The sequence below is a fragment of the Lolium perenne genome, chromosome 6, assembly GCF_019359855.2.
Source record: "Lolium perenne isolate Kyuss_39 chromosome 6, Kyuss_2.0, whole genome shotgun sequence".
NCBI lineage: Eukaryota > Viridiplantae > Streptophyta > Magnoliopsida > Poales > Poaceae > Lolium > Lolium perenne.
This window is the reverse complement of record NC_067249.2, coordinates 209,652,488-209,675,955: the sequence shown is the minus strand read 5'-3', so window position 1 is coordinate 209,675,955 and position 23,468 is coordinate 209,652,488. Positions and strand designations below refer to the sequence as shown.

The 23,468-nt window shown below is 45.2% G+C and overlaps 2 protein-coding genes across 2 annotated transcripts; one reads left to right on the top strand and one right to left on the bottom strand.

The window, feature by feature from the left end:
- Window positions 1-36: 36 nt before the first annotated feature.
- Window positions 37-9,121, bottom strand: LOC127306233 (uncharacterized). Its single transcript, XM_051336858.2, has 5 exons — window positions 8,675-9,121; window positions 1,882-2,048; window positions 1,526-1,798; window positions 646-909; window positions 37-501 (listed from the first exon to the last, which is right to left on the bottom strand). The coding sequence occupies exons 1-5, from the start codon at window positions 9,054-9,056 to the stop codon at window positions 133-135; spliced, it is 1,455 nt and encodes a 484-aa protein (XP_051192818.1). The 5' UTR covers window positions 9,057-9,121; the 3' UTR covers window positions 37-132.
- A 3,982-nt stretch (window positions 9,122-13,103) lies between these two features.
- On the top strand, window positions 13,104-13,613 carry LOC127309342 (probable calcium-binding protein CML20). The gene has a single exon (XM_051340226.2). It carries the CDS (start codon window positions 13,104-13,106, stop codon window positions 13,611-13,613), a length of 510 nt encoding a protein of 169 aa, XP_051196186.1.
- The last annotated feature ends 9,855 nt before the right edge of the window (window positions 13,614-23,468 follow it).

Below are 23,468 nucleotides of genomic sequence, written 5' to 3'. Positions count from 1 at the left end.
CACCCATTATTAACACATGGCCAGAAAAAGAGGAAATGGTGAACAATCAAAATTGGGGGTTTATTGTTTCTCTAGTAACAAGTACAGCGCGATAACCGTTGCCTGACAAAGTTATCCTGGGACATTGATAACCTACACAGTAGATTTCTCTGCGGATAGCATCTTGGTTCTCCGGCTAAGATTCTGCATTACATCGACCAGCATCAGCTTCTTCTGCAATCTAAACTGGACTGCCAACTCAGTAGTAAGAGGGGGTTCGCCTTTTAGGATAGCCTCGTCCTCCATTATCTTGGTGTGGAAGTGTTGTAGAGCTATGGCACACAGTGCAAGAACAGTTCGGAGCGCCGAGGCCTCAACGGTAGGGCCTAAAGGAGCTTTCTCGCTAAGTGACATCAAAGTTTTCAGATCATGCTTCCCCACAGTCTCTGGGTCAGCCGCGAGAAGAATTCGCAGGGCAGCTAATAAGCGACCATCAACTATGTCCGGACCACCTAAGCTGACCTGAAAGGAAATACCAGGTCAGGTTCACAGCCAAAGCGTATCAGGTTCAGAACTGATACATGAATACTGCACCCAGTAGACTTGAATTCAACCGAACCGTAAAATAAAAATAAATCAATTGTAGTGCAGGAATGTGGACAAAACCTTCAAAATAGCACCCTCTCCTTGTAGATTCAGCTGTGACAAGATATCCTGTTGCCACTTGGCTGGTGTTGAAAAGTTGGGGGAAGAAACTCCTGCTGCCATGCTAGCAGCATCAAGAAGATTTCCATCATAGCTCAGTTCCACATGATCGTATGGATTCGATGTTACTACAAATCCATAATCAAGAAGATAGAAATCATTGGGGTAGCAACCATAGTTCAGGGTGACTGCAGCATTTTGATCGATTTGTGTCTCAGCAACAACCTGTGTAAAGCACAACATGAAAATAACTAAACAAAACACATTTTGCATGTTCCACAAGCAGAGACATCGTACAGTACAAACTACATGCATGGAATAAATCAGTTGACGATAAGTTGTGCAGCCAAGGGAACTAATTGTTTCCAGGAACAGGAGATACAACATCTTATAGTGGCAGTAAGTACTGTTTGCTAAGCGAATATACACTATTGTAAGTTGATAACTGCAAAATAAATCCAAGAGTGACCAATGTACAGCCAAACAATTAACAGTACTAGCTTAAAGAGGAAGAAGATGCTTAATAACTGCGTACCCACATTACAAATGGTATTAAAGAAGACTACTAAACAAGGCAATATGCAGTGGATCACTGGCATAACTCACGAATGGCTAGCATGCCAGTATAGAGTATCATAATCATAAGATAATGAGAGTTCTAACTTGTAGAGAGTGCTACTTCACTGTCGATATGTTTCTACAAACCATAAGATATCTAGTTATAGCATCAACATTTGTGAAGCCAATGTAGGACACGGTAATTGATTAAAGAACAGGAATATCAGCAATTTTATGGGTGCAATAATGGCAATTTAGACTTGCAAGCTTGCAGAATACTTGCCTTAACGGACATATCAGGGCTGTCAACATCTCCAACCTGGACAATCCTAGCATTCGGGCTAAAACTATGGTTACACATATCAACAAGAGGCAACAACATTGGGATTTCACCATGCAGACGGAATGCTCGCGAAGACGCTGCTGACATAGCCCATCCAAGGGAAGATGAGTGTACATCTTGTCCGCAAAACGGGTGATCTCCTGAAGGCACATTACCAAGCTTCTGTGTTACCTCTTTCTCAAACTCAAGAAGGAAGCGGCATCTTTTATTGATCTGAAATAGCATCAGTCAGAAAAGGGACAGGGAAATACCATAAGTATCTACTAGCTACAAAAGTCACTATAGCTTTTAACAACCTGGTGGAGGAGAGGAGCATATTGCAGGTTCTTTATGTCTTCCCCAGGAAAGAAGATTGGCACCGTAAAAGTCTCTGGCAGGTTCGCAATATATGGCCACCAAAACGAATCGGATTTTGTTCTTTCTTGAAGCAACCTCAAGCCCAGTCTCATTGCCCACAGTTCCTCTGTCACATGCTTCCCACAGGATTGGATTTACTACTTAATACAGGCAGTTCGCCTAATTTTGCAGAATGAAATTATTTTCTCAAAAGCGAATACAGAATAGAAACCACCCCATACACTAAACAAAAGTAAGTAGTATAGTTTGGGCACATAAATTAGCATCATGCAGCTATTCAACCACGAGGTAACATCAGTAACACAGAAGGATGTGTTATAGAACAAGTTAACAACAGTAAAACATGAGTCCTGGTTTAAACAATTCAATATGAACAAAAAAGAGGAGGGTTTGACACGAGAAAAACTACTTGTAGTTTTTTGGGAGAAAATAGTTTCTGGTTGGGCAGACCCCCGCAGGTCCTCCACACCCTCATATATATATAGCTGAACTAGGTACATGTTAACTAGTACAGTGGAATACTCTAGAATCTGGTAGGACACTAGCCTAGACTACAACTAATATACTATTACTCCCTGGAATATCCTGGGCTCTCCTAGGACAGTCTCCAACACTCCCCCTCAAGATGGATGATAGATATCTATCATTCCCATCTTGTTACAAGCTGAACTACACTCTTTATTTCCTAATCCTTTAGTTAAACAGTCTGCAATTTGTTCACTAGAGGTTACATGACTTATCTTAATTATACCGTCATCCAACTTCTCCTTTATGAAGAAGCGATCAATCTCCACATGCTTGGTTCTATCATGTTGAACAGGATTGTTTGCGATGTTGATTGCCGACTTGTTGTCACACCACAAATTTAAAGGGCCTTTCCTCAACAGTTTCAGTTCTGAAAGAAGATTCCTCACCCATAACATCTCACTCAAACCTTGCGACATAGCTCTGTATTCAGCTGCAGCTGTTGACTTTGAAACCACTGGCTGCTTCTTACTTCGCCATGACACTAAATTTCCCCCGACAAACACACAATAACCAGATGTTGATCTCCTATCATCCAAGCAACTTGCCCAGTCAGCATCACAATACCCATCCACATTTAGATGACCATTCCTTTTGAACCACAGTCCCTTTCCTGGACTACCTTTCAAGTACCGGAGGATTTGGTTGACCGCATCTAAGTGTCCGCTTCTAGGATCATGCATGTATCTGCTCACTACACTCACAAAGATATGAAATATCAGGTCTCGTGTGACATAGATAGATGAGCCTTCCAACAAGCTTCTGGTACTTCTCTTTGTTCACTGGTTCCCCAGATTCGGCGCATAATTTGTGGTTTTGATCAATGGGTGTTGATGCAACCCGACACCCAAGCATGCCTGTGTCACTAAGCAAGTCCAATACATACTTTCGCTGGGAGAGAACAATCCCTTTGGGGGATCTAGCAATTTCTATGCCAAGAAAGTACTTGAGTTGGCCAAGATCCTTTACCTCAAATTCCTTGCGTAGGCTGTCTTTCAATCGTGATATCTCCACCTCATCATCTCCGGTGATTATGATATCATCAACATATACGGCAAGGATTGTAATCTTGCTATTTGAGTGCCGATAGAATACCGTATGATCCCCATTACACTGCTTATATCTCATAGCACATATAACTCGTCTAAATCTATCAAACCATGCCCGTGGAGATTGCTTAAGGCCGTATAGAGATTTTCTCAACCTGCATACCTTTCCAGATGTTCTAGGAGTGGAGAAACCAGGTGGGATATCCATGTATACTTCCTCCTTTAAATCTCCATGCAAGAATGCATTCTTGACATCCAACTGATGCAAAGGCCACCCAAAGTTAGTTGCACATGAGATTAGGATCCTCACCGTGTTCATCTTTGCCACCGGCGCAAAAGTCTCATCATAGTCAATCCCATATGTCTGACTATATCCTCTCGCAACTAGTCTTGCCTTGTACCTTTCAATTTTCCCTTCTGGATTTTGTTTCACGGTGTAGATCCATTTACACCCAACAGCTCTCTTTCCCGCTTGGAAGATGTACAAGTTCCCAAGTTTTATTCCTTTCGAGAGCATTTAACTCCTCTATCATGGCCTCACGCCACTTGGGGTCTTGCTTTGCTACTTTCCAGTCTCTTGGGATCACCACAGATTGCAATGATGCCATGAAGGCCCTGTAGTTTGTAGATAGAGATGCATATGATACATAATTAGCAATGTCATGCTCCTCCTGGTACCAATTTGGAGGTTTTCTAGCTGCAGCTCGGGTTCCTTTTCTTAAGGCAATGGGCAAGTCCATTGAATCCCTCGTAATAGATGGACCTGCGTCATCAGACAATTCATCAGTTCAACACCCGTTGGAGCATGTTGCTCCCCCGCACTGTGTGTCACTTGTCGTGGGAGCTGTTGTTGCACATGTTGCTCCCCCGCACTGTGTGTCACTTGTCGTGGGAGCCTCGTTGTTGCCGCCGCTCATGCTGCGATTTTCTCCGTGTATACACTTTCAAGTTCTCTTCCTCGTTTGGCTTTCTCCATCTCTCCTCACCCATAGGATATGGGACTGAATCAACCATAACTCTCAAAGGTTCATCTTCATTTGTCCTCAACACCTCACTCTCCCCCTCTCGACTAGCCTCACCTGTGTTAGGAGAGTCAATGTCAATGTCAAATAATGAGCTGAGATCGGTCTTCTCTCCATAGAACGGCTCAGACTCCCTAAATGTCACATCCATGCTCACAAATGTCCTTCGCTCGATAGGACTCCAACACTTGTAGCCCTTTTGTCCAGATGGGTATCCTATAAACATACACTTAACCGCTCGTGGGTCCAACTTCCCCACCAAGGGTCTATGATCTCTAACAAAGCACGTGCACCCAAATACTTTAGGAGCAACTAAAAACTTGTTCTCACCTAGCAACATTTCACATGGTGACTTCATCCCAATCACCCTTGATGGCATGCGGTTGATGAGATATGTGGTTGTCATCACCGCCTCACTCCATAAGAATTTTGGCACATTCATTGTGTACATCAGCGACCGAGCAACCTCCAAAATATGACGGTTTTTCCTTTCTGCTACTCCATTTTGAGGGGGCGTATCTGGACAGGAGGTTTGGTGCAATATACCTTCTGCTGACAAGAATGCACCAAACTCTTTATTCACATACTCGGTTCCATTGTCTGTCCTAATTACCCGCACTGTGTATGGAACCGATTTTTCACATAAGCATAAAAGTCCTGGAAACATCTAAATACCTCATTTTTATGCTTCATAAGATACACCCATGTCATGCGAGAATAACGAGTCAATGAATGTCACGAAGTACTTCATTCCACCGATAGAGATAACAGGGCATGTCCAGGACATCCGAATGAATAAGCACAAAAGGCGAGATACTCCGGAGTCCCCTACTCACATAGGATGTTCTAGTGTGTTTCCCAAACTCACAAGCATCACACACTAATTTGTTTTTATCCACCCCACACATCACATCAGGCACAACCTTATACATTTTATCAAAAGACAAATGTCCCATTCTACAATGTTGAAGCATCACCATGGCTTCCTTCTCTCCCGCGATTCTTTGCTAGTACAAGACATCTTGCATCGTTTGTCACCTCCCGGTCCATATACCACGTCCCTTATGCACGGTTCCGGTCCCAAGCCTCTCTCCGATCGGCCTTTCCCGAATTAAACACATCTTGCGGTCAAGCATTACACGACAATCTATATCATCAACCAAGGCACTCAATGAAATAAGGCTTACGGGAAGGCAGAACGTGAAGGACAGAAGATAACTTAATTGCGGGAGTGCATCGAATCGTTCCAACTCCTATGATGGGCCGAGAGGTTCCATCGGCGGTTTGAATAGTTTCTTTATGTGAGGGTGGATATTGGGTGTAAGAATCGAACTCTTTGAATGTGCCCGTAACATGCTTTGATGCACCAGAATCTAATATCCAATTTGAACAAGACTTATGCAAAGATGTAGATGCATGGGCATAATTACCTTCATCGGTGTAGGCAAGGTGAGCGAACTTGTCGAAGCTGAAGTCCCCATAACCGCCATCATTAGTCACATTTGCTTCCTTCTTTAGCTCTTCATGAGATGTGCCCGAGGATTCTTCTTCGGAGATTGCCACATTTGCTCTAGGGCCCCTTGAGTATCCTCGGCCTCGGTCTCTGCCTCTGCTTAATCCGTCTCTATTATATCCTCTTCCTCTACCCCGAATTCCCCGCGTGGAAATTGTGCAATTTCGGCTCAAATGACCATTCTCACCACGGTTGAAGCGGTCCCTAGTCTCCAAGCTTTGGGTTACAACGAAGGCCGGACGAGATGGAGTTGTTGTGTTGCTCTTTGTCAACTTCAATCCGACATCTTCTGTGCGATCGCCGATATGGCATCCTCTAGAGTGGGAAGTGAAGGCTGATGGTACAATGCAAAGCACGTCTTCCTCGAACTCGTAGTTTAGGCCTTTCGTAAATTTCATCACTCGCTGCGTTCAATCCACTTTCTAGTAGCAGCAATGCAATCGCATGATGGAGCTCCAGAGGATCATAGTGATCCAAATCAGCCCACAAATCTTTATGACTCAGCGACATACTCCATCACGGACTTGTCCTCTTGTCTCGCTTCACTCGGCCTCCTCTGTTTCAGCCATCAACATTACATTCCCTTCACTGAATACAATTTCTTTAAGGTCTTCCATACTTAATTTGCACTAGAGAGGATCTCCACAGATGCCGCAATTGTTGGGGATAAGGAATTTAATGACCACGCAACAATCGGCGAATTAGTAGTACTCCACACCTTCCATTTTGGAGATGTCTTGTCCACAGCTCCTACCGCTTCACCCTCAACATAGCTCTCCAAGTCTTTAGTCCCTAACATGAGCAAAGCCCTTCTTGACCAGCTCAAACAGGAATTAACGCCTTCCAAATTGATCTCATTGGATGGCGCTTCAATCTTCCGGGTCCGTTTCAAATCGTACTATGTGATGATAATACACCACCCGCCTTGGCCGTGAGAAGCTCGGCCGCTTTCTCAAGTGTCTTCTCCAATCCTTGATTTTCCCCCATGATCCGAACAATCACAACGCCTCGTAGAAATGCAAATCGTGTGCACACCTATTCCCCGCAACCACTGCGGCCTACCACTCGGGTTCCTCTTCCGGATAATGCCCCTCTGCTTCCCTCTCCTAGCCACGGCCGCACACACACTAGCTCCAATCAGCTCTTCTCTCCTCTTCCACTCCGCTCCAGGACGATTGCTCGCTGCTGTTCCTCCTAACGATTCTCTTTACCGGGGCTCCACCAATCGATACTTCACTGCAGAACTTCGCATCCGGGCTTCTCCTTCCTCCTCTGCTTCCGGCCCAAGACACGCCCGACTCCAGCTCATACACTTGTGCCGCTGAGCGCCGATTCACCACCAGCAGCCACCCAGCGTTGCCTTCAGCTCTGATACCATGTAGTTTTTTGGGAGAAAATAGTTTCTGGTTGGGCAGACCCCCGCAGGTCCTCCACACCCTCATATATATATATAGCTGAACTAGGTACATGTTAACTAGTACAGTGGAATACTCTAGAATCTGGTAGGACACTAGCCTAGACTACAACATTCACTGGAATGTTCCAGGCACTCCTAGGACAGCACTAATATACTATTACTCCCTGGAATATTCTGGGCTCTCCTAGGACAGTCTCCAACACTACTTCAGAGAAAGAAAGCAAGTGCATTTTTATCATGGGCCGGGCAAAAGGAAAATAAGTGTGGCTGTGCCAGTGTACTGTAGTCTACAAAGAAAACAGGATTGGAAAAGTATTTTATTATTCTCAGGGATAAAAAATATAATTCACGGATGTTTTGTTTTCCGTGGCCTGCCAGTGCAGCCAACCTGACTGTTACGATGCCGTTTCCTGGTTTCCGGGCCTCAGAAGGCTTCCGGTTAATTACTCCCACAGGTTGTGCCACGAGATATTCAGCAACTCTGCTTTTTTAGCCAAAAAAATCTAAAGTCTGAAACTGAAAGCCTTTATATAATTTTGAACTGAATAGCATACTAATCACAAGGCACTGCACTCTTCCAAATATCAGCTTCTACAGAACTACAGTTTTTAGTTGGAGCCTAATAAGTTTCATCAACAATGAATTTTCATATCGACAAATGGTACCTTCCAGCAGCAAACACGTACAGTTCAGGACAGAATTTAGCCCACGATTGAATTCTAAGCTACAAACTACAGGAAACAAATGAAGTGCATTCATCATCGACGCTATGTATGCCTATTTTTTTAGATTTTAAAAAAGGCATAGCGTTGACAATGTGCATTTCCTCTGTTTGAGGCTAGGGGCGTTCAAAAACAGGTTGGGACAAACCAGTCCAACCTGGCAGAATAAGAAGCTAGTATAACCTCTACTTGGGATGTTTGGCTAGTTCAACAAAATGAACAGGGGAACCGTAACAGATTTTTTCAAGGTTTGGGGAAACTGTTTTTGAAATGTCTACTTCAGAAGTTAATAGTACTCATACTATTGTTACTACAGAAGATTTCCAATGATTTTTCTTGATTGCAGCAGTTATGCACCGAATTTACTATTCAAATACATCTTCGTTTGCTGCATTCACCATTACAACAACGAATCCACGATTGAGTCACCACACTATTTTTAGAGTATAATGAACCAAAGTAATAGTTCCAGATGAGCCATTACCGGGGACTTGGTCGGCGAGCTGCATCAGTACTGCGTCTGCAGCATCGGCGGGGCGGCGGAGTCGTAGCGGGATGCGGCCAGGGAGATCGATGAGGACGGCTCCAGGGGGAATAACGCCGTCGGCCGCGGTGGCGGACACACCGAGACCGTACTCGGGATGATCGGCCACGCGGAGACCTCGGTGCACGAACCCTCCCTCGCGCTGCACCCACCGGAGCAGGTCAGGCGGCTGCTGCGAGATGCGCGGGGCGGCGGCCGATGCGGCGGAACAGGAGAGGCTGCGGCGGCTGCGCGCGAGTGAGGACGAGAGGAGGGTGGAGGTCGTGGAGAGGAGGGCCTTCCTCGCCGTCGTTGGCGCCGGCCCCGCTGCGGCGGCGGCCATGGCGGCGGAGGTAGGGTGTGCCTGCAGACTGGAGGCGGAGAGGGCAGAAAAGGACTTGCACGAAGGTGTTTTCTTGGGCCGTTCGATTCAAGATCGGAAGTGCAAGGTCAAGATAAACCTACGTCCACGATTTTATGTTACTAGCTTCTCCAGTACAGTATAGTTTTATAAAACTACTACTATCTAAATCATGATTTGACAAAAAAAACTTAAAATTTCATCTAATTATCATTCAAACTTAGGAATTTCTACAAAGTTTGAACGGAAATGAAAAATGCACTAAACTGAACCTAGATCTACTCCTCCTCGTCGGCTCTCGTCGTTGTTGCCACCACGTCATTGTCGAAGGTTAGGGTGATCATGCCGTTCTTCGCCGACGACCAATCATGTGCCATCACGAGGTTCGCACAATCATCTAACTCGTCGGGTGTGGCGTTGCCTCCAAAAAACACGTAGGCGGCCCAAAGTCCAGGCAACTCCGATGGAACCGTCCAGGTCACGCAGCGGAAATGTAATGTGGTAACCGACACCTCCTCTTGCTCCAGGTTTGGCACGCATATGACTAACCTACCATGTTGTGGCAAGGTTAGGCAGCTTTGGCTTGATGCGATAGGAGTCCACCCCACCGCATGGTGACGACTGCCACTCCAGCTTGGGGATGAGAGGGCCACAGTGTAGCGCGGGGAAGTCAACGAGCGTGATGCGGAGCGTGGTGGTGGTGTGGAGCGCGTTGGCTCGATGGTGGGCTTGGGTCACCAAGGGGTTGTTTTGATGGCGCCCGAGTCAGCCCTACCAAAACAAGAGCACGCCAATTGTTTGGCGCAAGTTCCGACCGCCCACCGATTACCCGGAGTTGACGAAATAAGTGAACGTCTGACCAAAATTTTGGCACGGATCTAAAAATTTGGTGTCCAACCAAACGAGCGCCCATATCCATGGTCAACGCTAAAATTTTGGATGGACACCGATCTAGAATCCAAACAGACCCCCCCTTTTCTAGCATGGGACCGACTAATGAAAAACCACAGTGCGCGCTCAGCGGTGTTCTTGCTTCTCACTGGTCGTTGTTGGGGTGGAACCGGTGATGGGCCCAAGGCAAGGACACGCAACGAACATCCTATCTAGCAGATTGAGAATAAAACAACACATTGACATCTTTTCTCCCACCTTGTCTCTGATTTCCCATTCCTCTTCAGTGATTGAACTCGTTGAAACTGAAAATGGCGAGTTAAGTCTCTCGAATTTTAGGGTTTCGTTAATTTTAGGTGAGGCGTAAATAGAAACTGAATTGGCGAACTGAAAAGGCAAAATCAAACGTCGCAGGAAATTTTAGGCGATGAACTTGCGAAATGTGAAGAGGTTGCGAACATAATTTACATATAAAGCATAAATTAAGTACTAATCCTCCGACGTGCGCCTACTTTGACCAAAATTTGACCCTGAAATAGTCACTGGGGCCTCTACGGTGGCGGAGGACGGCTAGGCGATGACGATGTCGGTGAGCTCGATCACCATCGCCTCCTCCGCGTAGACCCCGCTGGTGAGGTGAAGCGCCGGCGCGTCTTCCTCGTCGTCGCTGCTGTCGGGGAGCGGCGGAAGCGGCGGGCTACACGAGCCGCCACACGAATGCGCATTGTCCGCATCGCGCGCCGACCTACGCGTCCACCTAAGCACCCACTTCGCGCGCTCCGCCTCCGAGCGCAAAAATGGCAGACGAGACGGCGAGCCTCCCCCGTTGATACGGCCGCCTCCCCTACCACATCTTGCTACGCGAGCCATGGGGAACGGAGCGGAGCTCGTGGCGGAGCAGCGGGAATTCCTCGCTGGAGTGGGAGGGTTTTTTGCGGCGGAGGAGCAGATGCGGCAGAGGGGAGTAGAGTTTCGGAACCGGACTCCCCTCCCCGACTTGGTTAAATATGGGCCACGCGCGGAGTTTCTCAGGCCCCCGAGAAACTTTTTCAGGCCGGGCCGCCGATTCAGGCTCTACTCTGGCTTTCAACCCGAACCTGTAAATTCCAAACAGACCCTAAGTTTGGCTGGGCACCGGGCTACAATCCAAACAGACCTCAAGTTTTCTAGCATGGGACCGACCAATGAAAAACCACAGTACGCGATCAGCGGTGTTCTTGCTTCTCACTGGTCGTTGTTTGGGTGGAACCGGTGATCGGCCCTAGGCAAGGACACGCAACGAACATACTATCTAGCGGATTGAGAACAAAACACCAGTGACATCTTTTCTCCCACCTTGTCTCTGATTTCCCATTCCTCTTCAGTGATTGAACTCGCTAAAACTGAAAACCGTGAGTTCAGTCTCCCGAATTTTAGGATTTTGTAGATTTTAGGTGAGGTCGCATAATAGAAACTGAATTGATGAACTGAAAAAGCGAAATCAAACATCACGGGAAATTTTAGGCGATGAACTTGCGAAATGTGAAGAGTTTGATACTCCGAGCGAGCTACATAGGCAATTTAATTTACATATAAAGCATAAATTAAGTACTAATCCTCCGCCGCGCGCCTACTTTGACCAAAATTTGGCCCCGGGATAGTCACCAGGGCATCTAGGACGACGGAGGATGGCTAGGCGGCGACGAGGGCGGCGAGCTCGATCACTGTCATCTCCTCCGCGTAGACCCCGCTGGTGAGGTGAAGCGCCGACGCGTCGTCCTCGTCGTCGCCGTTGTCGGGGAGCGGCGGAAGCGGTGGGCTGCACGAGCCGCCACACGAATGCGCACTGTCCGCATCGCGCGCCGACCTGCGCGTCCACCTATGCACCCACTTCGCGCGCTCCGCCTCCGAGCGCAAAAATGGCGGACTAGGTGCGCGGCGAGCCACCGTCGATACGGCCGCCTCCCTACCACATCTTGTTGCGCGAGCCATGGGGAATGGAGCGGAGGTCGCGGCGGAGCGCCGGGAATTCCTAGCCGGAGTGGGAGGGATTTTCGCGGCCAAGGAGCAGATGCGGCGGAGGGGAGTAGGGTTTCGGAACCAAACTTCCCTCCCCGACTTGGTTAAATAGGGGTCGCGCGCGGAGTTTCTCGGTTCCCTGAGAAACTTTTTCGGGCCGGGCCGCCAATTCAGGCTCTACTCTACGCGGCTTTCGGCCCGAACCGTAAATTCGCCGGAAAATTCGGTTCCATTGGTATTTACGAGGTGTGTTAGAGTTGCTTTTATGCTTATATATCAAGCTGCATACCAAACAATTTGATTATTGACGGGGAGATTTGAGTGAATTTGAGTATTTGGCTGGTAATTGTGCCGTGAACCCAAGACGATATATACTCCTTGAAGTAGGATTTTGTTTCGCTTTATAAACAAAGCAAACAGTCTCGGTAAAAGATGACGATTGCATTCACAACTCCTCCAGCGCCCATCAAAATATGCTCAAGTAAACATCATGTCCCTTAGGCATCTTGCTTGCATTGCGACATATTGAACCTGACCAGCCGGTATAACTTGTCAAACCAAATATGTGTATCTTTCTTTCAGCCAATAGCCAACTAAAAATCAAATAAACGTGTGGCACAATGTAGTATAACATTTGTTCGACAATAAGTGACTCACCTTTCTCTAGATGTGTATGTATGTACGCACTAAAATGCATCTACATGATTCAAAGGCGTGTGCAAATTTTTATTTTGAGAATGTGCGCAATATACTTATATTCATATTTTGAAGAGGGGATATCGATTTTGTGTGCAGCACGGCTAATAAATTCCAAAACAGGTCGAGAAAAATATGGTGCTCCTTCCATTCAGAAATAAGTGAATATGGATATATCTAGTTTAATACTGGCATGTTTGGCAACTTGTCTTTGGTATAGACAGATACGGAAACAATGTTACCATATGGCATATGCGCAAGGGCACGGATTGAGAGACCTAGCCTCTCGGGTGTCCGATTCAATCCAAACTCACGTGGTTACAGCCCTATATATAAATGAAATTAAACCCCATGGCCCAAACAAAAAAGCCTAAAACACGAGACGCAACAACACAAGGAAACGCACGCCCTAGCTAGCCGGGAAGGAACCCACCTGGATCGATCATGGGTCAAGCCGTCTCCGCTGATTCTTCCTCCAGCCGCCGCCTCTCCCAGCCACGCCCGCTGGCTCCTCAGGCTTGCGTGCCCGCGAAAGCAGCAAAGGACACCGACACAGAGCTCATGCGTGTCTTCAAGAGCTTCGACGCTGACGCTGATGGCCGCATCTCGGCCTCCGAGATTCAGAAGCTGCGCAGGTGCACGACCGCGGAGGCGAAGGAGATGGTCGCCGCGGTGGACAGCGACGGGGACGGGTTCATCAGCATCGAGGAGTTCGGGGCGCTGCTGGACGACGGGGAGTCTGACGCGCTACGCATGGCCTTCCAGGAGTACGACGAGAACGGGGACGGGATGATCACCGCGGAGGAGCTGTTCAGAGCGTTGCGACGGGTACTCCCCGATGAGGATCTGACGGTCGAGAAGTGCTCCGAGATGATAGCCGGAGTTGACAAGGACGGCGACGGCCTCATCTCCTTCGACGAGTTCAAGGCCATGATGGAGACCAAGAGCTCGTGATCAATCCGTTCGTCGCCCTATCGCTTCTTGTACGTAGGAACTGAAGTTACTCACAAATCTAAAGGGGCGGAAATTTCCGGGTTACAGCTGTAATAAGATTATTAGTTTTGAGGTTTTAGTTCTTGGAATTGGGGTTTTGACCTGAGTCTTTTTGAAAAATTTGTGATGATATGGTGATAGGAACTTCTGCAAAATCTTTTGGATGCGATTTTCTCTGTGTAACTGGTGTTCTTCACTAATCCATGTTGCTTGTGTGAAGTTCTTTCATAACATTATTTCAATTTCAGTTTCAATTTTGATCGCATTTCAAACCATATTGACCGCACTGGAAGGTACCTTGGTGTAGACGAGTCCTTTTTTTCTTATTTTGTTTGCCTAGTTCGGGCATTTTCTTCCGTCCTCTTTCGTCCTAAATAAACACATGTTTCTACTCATGTAGAAAAAGACATTATCCCGGGAAGTAGGTTTCCATGAAAGAAACATAGCGGGCTGTGCGAAAACGGCCCCCTCCCTACCTCTCTCTCGTGTGAACAGTACCTTGAGGGCCATCTTCCCTCCATCGGCTCCTCTCTCCCTCTCCTCCAGCAGCCTCGTTGGCCGGAATGACTGGGAGAGAGGAGGCCGGTTCCCCTCTGTACATAGTAGTCTAGGTCTTTTAGTTGTTTCCCGTGTGGAGTATGGCGTTATGCCGGTGACAGGAGTGTTCTCGGTGCTTCGGCAACACCGGGCGGCCGGTGATGGAGATCTTGCTAGCGGTGGCGGCGTGGTGCATGTGACTGCTACTCTCCAGAAATTAAATACCAAAACAAGAGTCTCATAAATCATCTAAAAAGAAACAAATAATGATATAAACTAGTTCTACATGTAACTATTATGATGATACAAAAGGCACATTAATAGGTTATTGGGAAAACATTATACATTTTTTAATACCATATGATCCATGAAAGATTTGGATTGTTATCTGAGGTCATCCTCTTTAGTATGTGTGAGCCAATGAATAATTACCCATTTAATTATCTAGGTAGTTTATATGAGTCCCGACGCATACTTCCTCCATTTTTATTTACTTCGCATTCTAGCTTCAGTCAAAATCAAAGTTTGCTCTGTTTAATTAAGAATATGGAAAAATATATCAACAAACATAATATCAAATGCATATAATCTAAATATAGTTTTTGATGATTCTAATAATATAGATTTTACAGTTTATATATTGATATATTTTCCTAAATATTTAGTCAAACTTTATAAATTTTGACTTTGACTAAATCTAGAACACGAAATAATGGTAAAAGGAGGGAGTATGAGGCATTATATAGCTGAAGGTTCCACCGCGAGACATCCCACAAGAGGTCACGAACCCCCAAGGCTATCTAAGTCATCTCGGGGTGTTGACATGCTAGGAAACTCACTTAGGTTCTCGCAAGTCGATTTGTGGTGTATATGCTTGAGACCAAATATATGACATACCAGGGAGGCCAAAGTCTTCCACGTTTCCGCCGCGAGACATCTTGTGAGATTTTGCATGCCCCAAGCATAAGTGTCATCTTGAGATGTCGAGCACTTTATAGGATGCTCACTTTGGTTCATATATCACGCTTTGTCATGCGAGTCATGAGGAACATGGTTGGAAACACCTTCGCGGTGTCTAGCCCGCTCACTACATGTATGAAGGGGAATTCACTCTCTTGGATTCCGAACCAGTCTATGGGGTCTTCCGTACCAAAGCCTCCCACCATGCCAACTTTTTACAGCGCTTCTCGATTGACACACGAGCCTAACTAAGTTATCTCGGGATGTTCACCATTTTCTAGGACACACAACTAGGTCCAGGTTCCACACCGTGAGGAACCTTCGGGGGTGGGGGGGGGGGCAGCACCGTCGCCATGCATAACATCCTCCCTATGTATCAGAAAGTGACTACATTGTTTTCAATTTGGGTTATATCCTCACTTGGACCCCACACAAGGCTAACTTATTGAAGGGCTTCTTGATAGCGAGTGAGGTGGCATATTTAAATTAGCTTGGGTATATTTTTATGAAGAACGGTAGGTAAGAGTTCGATCACACATATGGTTGGAACACAAACAAATAGCTTGGTTCCAAATTTATACGTACCACAAGTTATTGATATGTTATGTTGATGTAAGAGTCACACGAGAAACCACGTAGGCGAAATGCATCCTTATATAACATGTAGGACCCATTGATGTTGAGATTAGCTATCCCACATGTTAGGAAGTTTGCATGCATGTGAACCCATGCACGCACAACATTACATGGATGCCATGCTCGATCGATGAGACTAAACTTGCGACTCGACTTATGCCATGGACATGATGTAATCTTATATGTTGAAAGCACATAAGTCCCACACAAAGTTGACGAGGACTTGTGTCTTGACTTCTACGGCTAAAATGACACTCTACGACCCTCCTCTTCCTCCCCCCGACACACACACACCCACACCCCTAACGTCTGATGGTGCTCCGGTGATGGCGTCAGACAATTGCTGCGCGTTGTTGTGGAAGAGGTTGGGAAACCCCAAGAGGAAGGTGTGATGAGCACAACAACAAGTTTTTCCTCGGTACAAAACAATGGTTTAATCGACCAGTAGGAGAAAGGCGTGACTTCTGAAGGTGTTGCTGGCTAACTAGTGGCAGGGCGCACTACCGGCGTCAGCAACGACGTGGAACCTGCACACAACACAACTAAAGTGCTTTACCCCAACTTACAGTGAGGTTGTTAATCTCACCGGTTTGCTGAAAAAAGATTAGACGTGTCGAATGGAAGGAGATGTTTGCAGAAAGTAAACAGAACATGTTTGCAGTTGAATTTATCAGTAAAGGAAATAGGACCGGGGTCCACAGTTCACTAGAGGTGTCTCTCCATAAAGAAATAGCATGTTGGGTGAACGAATTACAGCTGGGCAATTGACAGAATATCGATCAATACATGACAAGATGATTACTATGAGATTTGATATGGGCATTACAGCATAATACATAGACCGTAATCCCACTGCGTCTACGACTAATAATCCACCTTTAGGTTAGCGTCCGCACCCCTTCCAGTATAAAATTGCAAGCAACAGACTATCGCATTAAGCAATGCGTGTAAAGTGAACAATAGAATTGCCCTCGGATAAAATATTGTTGTTTTCTCCCTAGTAGCAACAACACATCTACAATCTTAGAAGTTATAATGTCACTCTCCCAGAAAACTAGAGACATGAACCTACTATCGAGCATAAATACCCCCTCTTGGAGTCACAAGTGTCCACTTGGCCAGAGTTTCTACTAGCAACAGAGAGCATGCAAGATCACAAATAACATATGACATGAATATATAATCAATCTCAACATAGTATACAATATTCATCGGATCCCAGCAAACCAAATATATAGGATTACATAAAGATGATCTTAATCATGTAGGGCAGCTCACAAAATCGATACATGAAGCACAAAGTGGAGAAGACATCCATCTAGCTACTGCTATGGACCCATAGTCCATGGATGAACTACTCACACATCATTTCGGAGGTGGGCATGGCGATGTAGATGCCTCCGGCGATGATTTTGCCCTCCGACAGGGTGCCGGGAAGAGCTTTAGAACCCCCCCCCCCCCCGAGATAGGTTTTGCGATGGCGGCGGCGACGGAACTTTTCGTGGATGGAGGCTCGGGTATCCAGGGTTTTCCCGAGAAGATGTATAAATAGGCGGAGGATTTAGGTCGATAATCGCCTAGTGGGCCCAGACCTACCCTAGGCGCGGGCCAGGTCCAAGCCGTGCCTAGGGGTGGTCTGGCCGACCTGATGCGCCTCTTCGTCTTTGTTTCGGTAAAATATTTGACTTCGGCTTTCGTTTCGTCCAATTCCGAGAATATTTCCCGTACAACTTTTCTGAAATACAAAAATAGGTGAAAACAGGGAACTGGCACTGTGGCATCTTGTTAATAGGTTAATGTCGAAAATCATGTAAAAGTGCAACGAAGTGTAAGCAAAATATATATGAGTTGGTGTAAAACAAGCATGGAGCATCAAAAATTATATATACGTTTGAGACCTATCAAGCATCCCCAAGCTTAACTCATGCTTGTCCTCGAGTAGGTAAGTGATAACAAAGATAATTTTGAGGTGACATGAAGCCAACACAATCTTGATCACGCATGTAAAGCATTGTGATCTGGGACCTAAGTACTCTAACATAGGTATGATAGATATAATTCAACAGAACTTAGCAACTATGTTATAACATGAAGAGTAACTCAAACAAAAGATCATGAATAATAGTGCATTGAAAGCAACTGTGTGTTTATGATTATAGAGTAAACATAACAAAGTGGTACTCGACATGTCCTTATGGAATAGCAAAACATAAATGCAAGGACACCTTCAAAGTTCAGAGGGTGACTAGATACAAATAATTTAAGAACAAGCAATAGCACAATTATGAATCAATCAATAATAATTTTGGGACTATGCACATTGCACTAAGAATGACAACTATTCTCCGTTAATCGGTGCATAAAGTAGAAGATGAAGACTCAACTTAATAGTAAAAGAAAGGCCCTGCGCAGAGGGAAGCATGGATTACCCATGTGCTAGAGCTTTTTATTTTGAAAGCAATAGTAGTGTTGAAAATATTTATTTTGAGAGATGCAACTCATGTCAACGGTAGCGATAAATAATATGGCTTATACATAAATACTTCCTATAAGTTTGCTTGTCTCATGCATAATATACTAATAGTGCTCACACCTTGTTCTAATTAGCTTGGACTTCCATGGATTTTCATCACATACATATGTTTTAACAAAGTGTCACAAATGGGTACCTCCTTGCCTCCTGTACAAAGGTCCTAGGAGATGAATCTCATCTGATTTCTAAATTTTGATGAATCTCAACTTTTTGGACATCCATACCGGGAAAACAAGGACAACAAATATTTGGAATTTTTCCCAGCTGAAACTTCCACCATGTGAACATGGCTTTAGTTGGATGCCCAATGTTCCTCTCTAAAAATATGCATACTCCAATCTTTGCAACTCATGGTAAATCCCCCTTACTTCAAACAAGATGAGCATGCATAGTAATTCACATGATATTCAACAAATACATATTGATGGTGTTCCCCATGACAACATGGTTATCACACAACAAGCAACTTATAAGAACTATAAATGCATAAAACATAATACTTACCACAATAGTTTTTAGACTACTTTCCCATGAGCTATAAATTACACAAAACAGGTGATAATTTTTGAAGGTTTAAAGGTAGCACACAAGAAATTTACTTTGGAGTGGTGAAATACCAATATAGGTAGATATGGGGGACACAATTGGCAACTTTGGTTTTTGGTGGTTGGATGCACGAGTAGAGCTCATATTCAGTACATGTGAAGGCTAGCAAAAGACTGGGAGCGACCAACTAAGAGAGAAATAATGGCCATAATCATGCATAGCGACAAAACACTATCAATCAAAGCATAAAGTGATATTACAAGTGTAAGGGTATTTTACCCTTATCCATTATTTTGGTAACAATGACCCCGTTGCTAGAGTAATCGGACTAATACATGTCTATAAGATTGTTCTCAGGTATTAGCCAAACAGGCATAATGGTGTATCAATGGAACAAGAAGGTAATGGGATCATCTAAATATTCTGGACAATTCTGCCTTTGTCTGGTCTGTGGTTTGGTTGGACCGGCCGTGGCACCGGCTGGCCCGGCGCCGACCGTCCCTGGGACCGGTGCCATCCTGGCACTATCCAGTAACGCCTTCGGCTCTGCCCGGTACTGGCCCGGCGCAAGGTCCGGTTCAGACCGGATGGTTCGGTCTCCCGGGCACATGCAGGCTCCTGCACCAGTGACATCCGGAGCAATGTTCTGTAAGCCCAGAAGCCGCCCCGGTCTCGACCCGGCGCATGATCCGGTTCCAGCCGGATGGTCCGGCATGTGGCCCGGCGGGATTGGCCCCTGCACCGGATGGCCCGGCCCTAGGCTCGGCAGACCGGCTCCCTCGTCTGTTTGCTGAGCTGGACAAGTCACAACGGCTGGATTTCGAGGGATCATATAAATACCCCTTCACCTAGCTCAGAACACTTAGGCACTACACTACAAACTGTTCTTGAGCTCTCTCTCTCATACTCCATTGATAGACACACTAAAAGCCTCAGATCTCCCTCCTCCTCCACCCAAACTCGAATCCCTCCGGGGAAAAGATAGATGAGGCCTTGATGTATAGTTCCATCGATCCAAATCTTGTTCTCCTTGTATGCATCGAGATACTTTCTCTCTAGGGTTCCTTGGAAACCCTAGATGGGCAAAACAAGTCCGGAAGCATCCAGGCTGTGGAGTTGCTCCTGACAAGATTGTGAAGGTTTGGAGGCTGCCTCAAAGTCTACCACAAGTGAGTGGCCTATTCCTTCGTGGGATAGGCTCCGGAGAAGAAGGTGAGCCTTCGTGGCGTTGGGGAATCCTTCGTGGGACCCCCACCTCTCCAAACGTGACGTACCTTCTTGCAAAGGAAGGGAACACGGGAATAAACCTTCGTCTCCGCATGCTATCGGTTATTCCTAACCAACTCTTTTACTTGTGCTATATTTGCCTATGAGAGCCTTCGTGCTTGAGTTACTTGTATCATCATCTAGGGTGCCTCACCTAGTTTGCATTAGGCTCATCTTTATATTCTGCAAAGCCTAATATTGCAAAGAAAGAATTAAAATATGTAGAAACCTATTCACCCCCTCTAGGTTTACCATGTTTGAACTTTCAATTGGTATCAGAGTCTGGACTCTATTTAAGGGCCTTACAGCCTTAAGAGCGAGATGGATAAATTATTCGAGGGCCTAGATGAAGATTCTAACCTTTCGGTTAAGGAGATGAAATCCAGATTATTAGCATATGAGGCTGAGAAAAAGAAAAAGGAGGATGACGTCCAAATCCAAATGGCACAAATGAGTGACATGCTTAAAAACCTGACTAGTGGGACTTCTAGTGGGGTTTCGACCCCTCCAGAAACTTTCCATGAAGTCAATCATGACTATCCCAAAAACACTTCACCCATGCCTCATATAAACCATCACGGGAATGTTCCCCATTTTGATGGAACTCACTTTTCCTTTTGGAAACCACCTATGGAGTCTCATATTCACAGCTGCAATGTGGAGATGTGGGAGATCATCGTTGATGGATACCGGAAGCCACAAGATCCCATTAGATTGACCTCCACAAAGTTCTACAACCGTCAACTCAATGCCTCTGCATGTGACAAGATTAGAACTGGCATCAACCGCAAGCTCCTTGATCAAGTCAATGACATTGACTCAGCTAAAGAGCTTTGGGATCGGATTGTAGTACTCCAAGAGGGAACCAATCTGATCCAAAAGGCTCTTTATGAGTCAACCAAGACAGAGGCAACTTTGTTTATGATTAGAGAAGGAGAATCCTTGGTCGATGCTTATGGAAGGCTTGGTGCTATTCGAGTAAAGGTCAAGGGCATTGGATGTGAAAAATACAATGATGGCTTCGAAATGAAAGAATAATTCATAAAGTCCAAGGTCATTGCCATGATTGCGGTCAAACAAAAGGACACCAACCTTGCACTCAACTTGCAAATCCTCACCAAGCAAGCAGATCTGAACGCAGATGATCTGGTCTCCTATGTGGCTGCCAATGTCAACATGGCCAAAGCAGGAGAGAAGCTCATGGCGATGAATCGTGTAGATGGATCCTCACACAACCTTGCTTTGAAGGCTAGAGCTGACCAAGAAAGAGAAGAAGCCTATGAGATCGAAGAAGGTGAGATGACATCAACTAGTGACATGCAAACAGATGTTGCTTTCTTTGTTAAGAAGTATGTGAAGAAGTTCCCAATCTCCTCCAAAGAGAAGAAGAGAACATGCTACAACTGCAATGGAGATATTCACTTTGCAAATGAGTGCCCTTATGAGAAAAGAGTTGACAAGCCAAAAAAATTCAAAGGTGTCAAGCCAGGATTGAAGCCAAATCCAATCAATGAATGATACAAGAAGAACAAGGGAAGATATTTTGTTGGGGCTGAGTACATTTCCGATGAAGAGGGAGAATATGAGGAGAAGGAAGCTGGAGTGGCTGGTTTGTCTTACTCCGAACCCGGGTCACTCTTCACATATGATTACTGCAAGGATTATTCAACGAAGACTTCATCGCCAAATGATATTGGTTCTTCCTTTATGTCAAGAACAACACATGATGATGACTCCGATGACATTGCCCCCTCTACGATCGTCGGATCTTGTCTAATGGCAAGGGAAGCAAAGGTAATGGAATCCCCACCTTCTTTATCTAGCATTCTTGATAATGAAACTGATAATCAAGATGAAGTTGCTATGCTTAAGGAACTTTACAAGTTAGATGCACTCTTCGTGGTGATGCTTTTGTCAAGTTCGATTACTTGATGGACTCCCTCAAAGAAAGGGACGAGTCAATTGAGGAATTAGAATATCATTTGAATGATGAGAAACAGAGATTCAATCTCGGTAGAAAAGAGCTGAAAAACGAAAGGTGCATATCTCAAGGCCTTAAGCAACTAGTTGAAACTTTTAACTAGATAAAGCTAAGGACCAAGAAACTATTGAAATGGCTCAATTAATGGCCCAAGAGCTTGATTCTTCAAAGAAGGAGCTTGAAATTGCTCATGCTTTTCTCACTAAGGATCTTGACCACCTTGAAAAAGCTAACAAGCTTGTTAAGGATGAACTCAAGACACTTGGAGAGAACCATGACCTACTCCAAGACTCATATAAGAAGGCTCTTGGATCATTGAATGATCCCATTGTTGCTGAAAATATTGCAAGTTCCTCTACTTCATTTACTTGTGAGCATGCTAAACTTGTTGAGGAACATGTTAGTTTGAAAGAAGAGCTTTCTCTATATGTTGAGACCAATGTATATCTTGAATCTTTGGTAACCAAATAGGGTCTCAACTATTATGCTAATGAATTGGCTTGTGAGCAAGCAACTATTCTTGAGTAAAATGCTAGGTTGACAAAGGAACTAGCTAGCCAAGTTCACCACCACCAAGAATAAGATGGGATTGGATGACCTTTTGAGTAAGCAAAGGTCAAACAATCAAAAGTATGGACTTGGGTATGCTCCCAAGCCCTACAAGAAGAACAACTACAAGAAGGAGAAACCCGCTCAAGAGAAGAACAAGAAGGTCACTAATGATGGCAAAGCCTCAAAGGGCAAAGCCACTTGTGCTGACCGCACAGGACCTAACAATCATTATGCTTTATTTGTTGATTATTATGGTGATGTTTATGCTGAATATGTTGGCCCTCGTAATGGTTTTGCTTATAGAGGGTACTCAATTTGGGTACCAAAAGGTCTTGTTTCCATTACAAAGGAACCCATTGATCGATGGGTTCCTAAATCCTCTACTTGATTTTGTAGGGGTATTCCTTCGGTGGTCCAAAATGGTTGTTTGATAGTGGACGTACCAATCATATGACCGGAGGAAGAGGGGTGCTTGACTAATTCATAGAGGATGTTAACAAGAAGTCAAGCATCACCTTTGGTGACAACTCAAAGGGAAAGGTACTTGCGTATGGCAAGGTGGCAATCTCTAAGGACTTGTGCCTTGAGATGGTCAAGCTTGTTGAATCCCTTGGGTACAATTTACTTTCTATTTATCATCTTGCAGATGCCGGCTATAATTCATATTTTAATAATTATTGTGTGAAAGTTTTTAGGAGTGATAATCTCAAATTGGTCCTTGTTCGATATTTGGAGAATAACCTTTATGTGGTTGACCTCTCGAAAGAGAGCCCCACTCTCCCCACATGTCTTATGGCCAAACATG

Bases quoted from the DNA above. Each gene is read 5' to 3' on its own strand.
- LOC127309342 (XM_051340226.2), top strand. From the start codon at position 13,104: ATGGGTCAAGCCGTCTCCGCTGATTCTTCCTCCAGCCGCCGCCTCTCC.
- LOC127306233 (XM_051336858.2), bottom strand. From the start codon at position 9,056: ATGGCCGCCGCCGCAGCGGGGCCGGCGCCAACGACGGCGAGGAAGGCC. The intron at 1,799-1,881 runs GTTGTTAAAAGC...ATGCTATTTCAG, and splicing joins ATGCTCCTCTCCTCCACCAG to ATCAATAAAAGATGCCGCTT. The intron at 502-645 runs GTTTTGTCCACA...ATTTCCTTTCAG, and splicing joins GAGAGGGTGCTATTTTGAAG to GTCAGCTTAGGTGGTCCGGA.